Raw genomic sequence first — 8,166 nt, 5'->3', positions numbered from 1 at the left:
GTAGACATCAGATTTAAGTATGACTCTGTAACATGTCACCTGCAGAAATTGTCTGTCACTGCTGTTTTTGGATGTATCAGTGATGGACAGGAGACAGGGTACAGGACTGTGATCGGCAGCTTAATTAAAAAAGGACCCTGCTAACCCCTGTCTCCATCCTGGGAGAGGAAGTGGAGGTGGTGGAGACATACAAATGACTGGGTGTGGACTGCGGACTGGACAGGACATGTAACACTAAGGAAGTCTACCGGAAGCACAATCTACTTATTGAGGAAGCTCAGGTCTTTTAATGTACTGTATGCAGCATGTTGCTACACATGTTCTATCAGTCAGGTATGGCGTTAAAGCAGGAGATGCCCGCAGGCTGAACAAACTGATCAGAAAAGCCGGACAGGTCACCGGGACCAACCAAGTTGCTGTTTATCCAGGACAATGCTTGTCCAGGACAAAGTGTCTTGTTAGTATTTGGTGTTTGTAATGTCATGTGTTCTCTCTGTAATTGTCTGCTGCTTTGACAAAACATTTTCCCTCAAGGATCAATAAAGTATTAAAAATGTTTTGTTTGTTTTTGTCCCCTAATGTAATAATCAGAAATGAGCTCTTTTAATTTTTCAGTTTTTCAATTATGGTCCACAACATGATTATAATTTAGATGATGGAGTCTAGTTATGTTTGGGTTGTAATAAAAACCTTTATTGGGCTAGTCCTGGCCCATGGGCTGTGTGTTTGACATCCCTGATGTAGAAAGAGCTTTCAACAATAAAGCAGCATTAAACAGCAGCAATTATTGGGTTGTTATTTGTGTTGATTTTCCTCACCTCTTTTGTTTTTGTTCAACATGTTGAATTAATTGCGAGACTGCATTTAACTGGAGTGGTGTAATAAATTAAAAAGTTCACTGTTAAGGCCACTGAAGCATTTTAGCTAGCACCACTGTAATAAACACTCCTTTGAAACACAGCTTATGGAAAGCAAATTGGCTCATTGCATTACGGCATCATGAGTAATTAACTACAAGATTATCGCTCTGTTTCTGGAAGGATATATTTTGTTAAATTGCCTCTGCTCTTTGGTTCATATTATGTTTGTTGCAGAAGCATACTACTACTGGGTTTATGCAGCATATTTGTGGGGACAAAGTAAGTCTATAGAAAAGTAAAAATCACAATCTTAAGGTGTTAAGTAGAAAGCATGCTTCAGGTTTTACGCGTACGCTGGGAACAGCGTTCAGTACACGTACACTGGGAACAGTGTTCAGTACGCGTGACGCAAATTTCATCATCAGCAGAGTACTCGTGCCGCCCAATTTTTCTAACCGTGTACTTTCTACGCGCAAGTCGCACATTCGCATTTAATTCTTTTGCACTATTTAGTTGTTCCACAAGGTGGCACCAGTGACCCAGGGCCGTTGATTGTCAAGTTAGTTGAAGAAAAAACGGAATAAACGGAAGTGTCGGAAACGAATGAAGGTTAGAAAGAACCTGCATTTCTATAGTTCTAGCCTTAACCCTCTTACCCCTTAGTTCCCACAGTATTGTGTCACACAACCCTGTATTCCGCATAGATACAGCACGCCAACCCTGAGTTCCCAGGCCAAAATTGGCCCCAAAATCAACATTTTAATTTTAACATTTTTAGGCCTTGAAACAACTTATAATAATGTATTTGTGTAATATTACTTTGAAAATGAAGCAGTTCAGTGTTTTTACTCCACTTAGAGCACAATTCTGAACTAGAGAAACGACGAAAAATGCTCGCTAAAATCCTTATACTCATTTAGAAGTACCATACGAGCATCAGCATGGTCAATGCCTTTGAATAAATTCAAGTTAATAATAAATAAATAAATAAATAAATAAATGCATTTTAGCACCAAAAGTCAAGTTTCTAGTGATAATCAGACCAGCAGGTAGTGTTTTTACGAATGCACAGAAATGGTCCCGTTACGACTCCAGACCCCTGCAGTGTCAGTCGCACTGGTTGATGCTGAAGATGAAGACGGATCAGGGTCTGAATCAGGAGAGTTTACGTCTCTATCAGTTTCGGTTTCGGTTTCAGCATCGCCTGAACTTTCACTGCTGTCACTATCTAGAATCCTCGCTTTCGCCTGTGTAACTGTGTATGTTTTCTTTTTTTTTTTTCCCCTCTGTTTTAGATGTACCTGTGTTCACTGTAGATGTAACTTTAGCTGGACCACGATTAGTTTTTCGCTTTGACATTTTTAGTTCACTTCTACTATTACACCAATATTCACGCTTGGATCTTCATCGTAATGCCGGCGTAATAACGTAATCACGTCGTGACGTCATGACGTCATCAACCTTCCGGGTTAAAAATTATAATTAAATAATTAAGGAATCATAGCAGAGTAATGCCGGTACACCGGCCTTATGGGGATAATGTTTACACTGTAAAGCCGCTATATCGGCCTTACGGGTATATGGCATAGACGACCTAGCCGGTATATCGTCCTTACGGGAATAGATCAAAGACGGGCAAGTCGGTTTTTCGGCCATACGGGGTAAGAGGGTTAAAGAGTATAAGGATTTGTATATGGGTGCTAGTCGTGGCAAGTGATTGCCCAAGCATTTTTCTTTGTGTTGTTGTGATTCTTCTTCATTGTTGTCCTTCAGTCCTTTACTGCTCTGTAATGACTCTAGGCCAGGAGGGGTAGTGCAAGTTGCCGTAATGTGCATGCGTCTACTGCATGTGTCTACTGCATGTGTACGCGTACATGTCAAATGGAGTATACTTTGAAAGGATATGCGTACGACTGCGCGTACGCTAGTGTACGCGTAAAAAAACGAAATATGTCAGAACCTTTATGGAGCCTTAAGGAGAGCTCAAGCATATGCACCTGTTTTGAAACAAGACAAAAACAGCTCAAACAAATATGTTTCCTTTGTATTTTTTCACTATCATCGTCGAGAAATGTCCCTACAGTTTTCTTTGGTTTCTATCCAATTTCTATTCTGTCCTACCAATAAACTTCCCACCACTAACTGCCAACCTGCAGCACAGCTAGAAACTTGCACATGGGGAATGTAGTGACAGTCAGATTACAATAATCATGCATTACCATTTTAAATGGCAACACATTTTGTTAATTCAATAGAATGAGGTTTGGATTTTAATCTGAGCCAGAACACACACTGCTGCTATAGGACTACAGCTCTGCCATATAGTGGAATTAGTGGAATATACAACCTTAATGTAGTTATACAACATATTTTCAGGCAGTAGAATGTGATAATGGTAATCAAAATAAATATTTCCTGTTGCCAGTGATATGGACTGTCAATTTGAACACTGTTTCAGCTGCTTCAGACTGTTTATAATGAGTGCTAGCTTACATTCCTCTTTATTGGGAGCTGAAAACATCAATTTCTGAAAGCTTTTTTCTTTTACTCTTGCACAAGAGCCATGATCTCTTTTGCCAAAACATGGTTATTTAGAGTATCACATAGACTCTATAATGACTGGGAGATCTGTATGATTTCGGTTTGCACCCAAATGCTACAAGGCAGCCTTGCCTTTGACTTGCAGTCATTATGCATTGAAAATGTATATAAAATGCTTAATTTTCTTTAAACAAAAAATACTTTGATTGAAGTAAGTCATGTGACATGTCAATTATACTGAACCCTGTATGTTAAATTTTAATAACGTAAAAATTATGTGATTCAATACAGAAAATATGAGCAAGAGCTAAAATGACTAGTAAATGTAGAATGTAGTGTAGTGAAAAATGTAGTGAAAATGGAAAAAAAACTTTTGTACTGTGAAGCCAGTGAGACAGGTGCAGGAGTTCTGAGAGAGCGGTAATATAACAGGCCCCAGTACAGTCACATATATGTATAATACAGTGTACCCTCTCTTCCCTGTTAGTCCAAAACACATTTAGATGAATGTTATATATTCATTTCCTTAATCCATGTATAGTACTTACTTGACTAATTTGTTATTACTTTTCCTCCACTGTGTGTGTGTGTGTGTGTGTTTTTGTGTGTGTATAGAAGCACAGGCAGAACCTTCACCATGGAAATGCGTGTGCTGCAGGGCATGTGGAGACTTTGAAGATGGGAAGTGTCTCGTGTGGTCAGGATAGTGGCTTTGGCAGTGACAGTGAACACATGCGCTTTGTTCATTATGACAAACACAACACCACTAGCCACCGCCAGCTAACATGCCTCTCCCGCCAGCCTACCATCACCAAGAATCTCTCCTTTATCCCTTTTGACATCTTTCTCACTGCTGGCAGCCTCACTCTCATGACTTACATAATGACCCAGCCTTCAGTGTCTACTACAGAACCCCCTGAACACATAGACGAGAAATTCCTCAATATACCTAAGAAAGATCCAGAACATATAGTGCCTCAGATGCCTGAGCTGGTCACAGCAGGAGACCTGCTCAGTACTTCTTCAGGGGCAGAGTTTCTCATGTTGGAAGGGTTGTCCTCACCTAGCAGGGAACATGGACGGCAAACACTGGGCGTTACTGTCGTCAGACAGCCTGGGAGACGAGGTGTAGGAGGAGGCCTGTTGCAACCACTTCTTTTGCTGCAGCTCACACAACCATCAACTCTCCTCAGTTGCCACCAGCGCAGACAACGCCTAGAGCTCTCGCTGTTTGACCTAACACTGAAGGGAGTTGCCTCTGACTATGCCTACCTGGGTAGGCTACCTTACATCTTACTACATTTCACTCAAACAGAATGAGAGAAAGTCTTATCCAGTCTTATCTCGCAGTCCTCAGCTTTGCTTACTAGTATCCAATGCAGGGAGAGGCTCTATTTCTGAGTGTTTTCTATGGGCCTCTTTTCTAAAACCTGATATGTGCTTACTTACAAGCAGGCTTCCGACACTCAGCAACTCCTCATTGACCGGCCAATAGAAACATCTGAATGAATGTGAAGTGAAAACCAGCAGGGGCTCTGACCTTTTGTGTCACACCCTCAACTCAGATACATTTGTCACAGGGTTGGATCATAGTATTAATTTTAGAGGCCAAGCACCACAGATGCATAGGCACCTATTTTTTTGTTAGCCTTCTGCAAACCCTATATTGCCACCAATAGCTCAAATTTGCGTTCATGTTTATGCTAGTAACTTTTGAACCGTATGGGCTAAAAGTCCTTTTTTTCATTTGATTCCTTGGTGATTACATGGTTTTAATTTCTGCCTAGATTTTCTGCCATTTTGAATTTTCTGAAAAACCTATATGTATATTTTTAAATCCTCCTGAACCATTCGTCTCAGTTTCAGTATCGAATTAGATCATCTTCATACCAAGTTAATTAGTCAAATCGTTATTTAGAAATAACGTGCAAACGAATTTGACTGCAAGCATGCCAAAACATGCTCATGAACATGAGGCTATATCTCTGTAATGTTTTAGTGTATTCAGACCAACGTTAGTATATGTCATAGACACCATGACTTGAGAGGACCTGCCCAGTTTCCAAACAGTGGCACCTAGTTCTCACAAGATATGGAAAAAAAAGCATTTTTTGCTTATAACTTCTGAACGGTTTGTTATAAAATCATGAATCTCTTTAGATTCTGTGGGGCATACCGAATCGTATGAATGATATGAAATATCATGAAAAATTTATGAAAAAAGCTAGTAGCTTTATACTACTTTTACCTGTTGTCATGGTGTTGATGGATTCCTTGGGTCATGCTGAGAACAATGGTACAAATTATGCCATGGTCGGCCAAACTTGCTGTCCGCCATTTTGAAATGTTTTGAAAACCAAAATTTTTGAACTCCTCATGCGAAAATGGGTGTGAGGCTATATCTTTGTAATGCGTTATCATATTCAGACCAATCTTAGTATACACTGGGGGAAATAAGTATTGAATACGTCAAAAAAAAAATTCAGTAAATATATTTCCAATGAAGCTATTCACATGAAATTTTCACCAAACATCAGTATTTACTCAAGAAATCCGGAAATATAAAGAATTCACAACATTAAAGTCCATAAATAAAGTTATGTGTAATAAAGTGGAATGACACAGGGAAAAAGGATTGAACACGCTAAGAAAAAGCAGTTCTCCAAGGCAAGGTAAGGCAAGGAAACAGCTGAAATCCTTAAGTAATTATACCCCCATCTGTGCAAATTAATATCAGCTGGTTTAGTAAATTGATGGTCTATAAAAAGGCTTATCATTGCCAAGGTTTTACACAAGAAACATCTCATGATGGGTAAAAGCAAAGAGCTCTCCCAAGACCTTTGGAACCTTATTGTTGTGAAACATATTGATGGAATCGGATACAGACATATTTAAAAACTTCTGAATCCTCCAGGAAACACCATTGGTACCATTATCTACAAGTGGAAGCAACATCACTCCGTCATCAACTGGCCACGCACATGAGCTCCTCACAGATTTCTGACCAGGGAGTCAGAAGAATAGTCAGAAGTGTAGCCAAGAGCCAATAACCAGTCGGAAAGAGCTCCAGAAACACTTGGAGGCAGCAGGTGCCATCGTCACAGAAAAAACAATAGGCAGTGCACTCTACTGCTCACGCTCGCCCGCAAGACTCCATTACTAAAGAAAAGGCATGTCGAAGCTCGTTTAAAGTTTGCTACAACTCATTTGGACAAGCCTATGAAATACTGGGAGAGTGCAGTCTGGTCAGGCGAGAGCAAAATTTAACTTTTTGGCAGTCATACTTCACACCATGTTTGGAGAAGCAATGGCACTGAACATCACCCTTAAAACACTATACCAGCAGTGAGGTTTGGAGGTGGAAGCATCATGGTGTGGGGTTGTTTCTCATTGCGTGGTACTGACAGACTTCATATAATTGAAGGAACAGTGAATGGAGCCCTTTACCAGGAGATTATTGAGAAGAATCTGCTGCCGTCCACCAGGATGATGCAGATGAGACCTCGGTGGACCTTCCAGCAGGACAACGATCAAGGCGTTAGAATGGCCCAGTCAATCACCTGACTTTAATCCACTTGAACAAGATTTAAAGACAATATGTTTAGAAGGATGGGCCAAAATCACACCTGAATACTGCGGCTGATTAATTTCTTCATACAGGAAGCATTTTATAGCTCTTATTACAAACAAAGGCTTCTCCATTAAGTATTAAATTTCAGGTATCGTGTTCAATACTTTTTTCCCCTGTGTCATTCGCTGTATTACACATAACCTTATTTATGGACTTTAATGTTTGGATTTGTGTGAGACACATGCATGGATTTCATGAGTTAATAGCTGATGAAAATAGGTGAAAATTTCATGTGAATAGCCTCATTGGAAATATATTTACTGAAAAAAATGTTGACGCGTCCAATACTTATTTCCCCCCACTGTTTGTCATGGCCCTCATGACTTGAGGGTACCTGCACAGTTTCAGATCAGCACCACCTAGTGCTCATGAGATATGAAAAACGCATATTTTTTCTTTTCAGACTGTTTGTCAGATTTTCACCAAATTCGACTTGGATCATCTTTAGTCCATGTCAGCAATAAGTTATGGATGTCATGTTGATGGGCCAAACTGAACTGTCGGTCCAAAACCAGTGATTTTTTTGTGTCCACTAGGGCTGCACAATTAATCGAATATCGATCGCGATTACGATTTTGACTGCCCACGATTAAATCCTCCGCTCATAGAAAACTCAGCTGTTTTCTCCACTCAGATCAAGCGCTTCCTAACTACAGCCAATCACATAGTGCGGCGCAGGGATGACGTCATTTTGTAGTACCAAAAGCCCGAAACGGAGTTAAGATTTTAGCCCTCTAGTGGCTAGCTTCGCTTCGAGCTCCAGCGCTTATGCGAGGGGAAATTATGACACTAGCATGATGCTAAATGGCACTACATGAGGTTGTCGAGGACATTAAATATCATCATGCAGAACTGGAAAAAACTTAGCAGATAAACTCAGGGCTCTACAGTGCGACCATTTCACTCGCATTTGCGACTGAAAAGAACTTTGTGTGACTGTGAATAAATATTTTTTTTGCACCGGTGCGAGTGATCCATCATGCTGAAAAGTTTTGTTTCATCACTCCACAGGACAGAATCCCAAAACTTCTGTGGTCTATTTATATGATTTTGAGCTGACTTTTCCTTTGCTTTTGGGTCAGTAGTGGTGTAAGTCTTGGAGTTCTGGCATGGAAACCTTCTGTGTTTAGTACA

At 40.2% G+C, this 8,166-nt stretch overlaps 1 protein-coding gene across 9 annotated transcripts in view; it reads left to right on the top strand.

Annotated features, from left to right (window-relative positions):
• LOC108256205 (intermembrane lipid transfer protein VPS13B) overlaps positions 1-8,166 on the top strand; it is a 267,316-nt gene that overhangs the window by 164,616 nt on the left and 94,534 nt on the right. For 8 of the 9 annotated variants that reach the window (XM_017452817.3, XM_017452822.3, XM_017452821.3 and 5 more), the window contains one exon: positions 4,017-4,677. In XM_017452817.3, the coding sequence (XP_017308306.2) occupies positions 4,017-4,677 (661 nt within the window). Of the gene's footprint in view, positions 1-45; positions 781-4,016; positions 4,678-8,166 lie in introns of those variants that run through there. The other variant, XM_053674898.1, reaches the window with a different exon arrangement.

This window comes from Ictalurus punctatus, chromosome 23 (genome assembly GCF_001660625.3).
Source record: "Ictalurus punctatus breed USDA103 chromosome 23, Coco_2.0, whole genome shotgun sequence".
Classification (NCBI taxonomy): Eukaryota; Metazoa; Chordata; class Actinopteri; order Siluriformes; family Ictaluridae; genus Ictalurus; species Ictalurus punctatus.
This window is presented reverse-complemented; position numbering and strand designations above follow the sequence as displayed.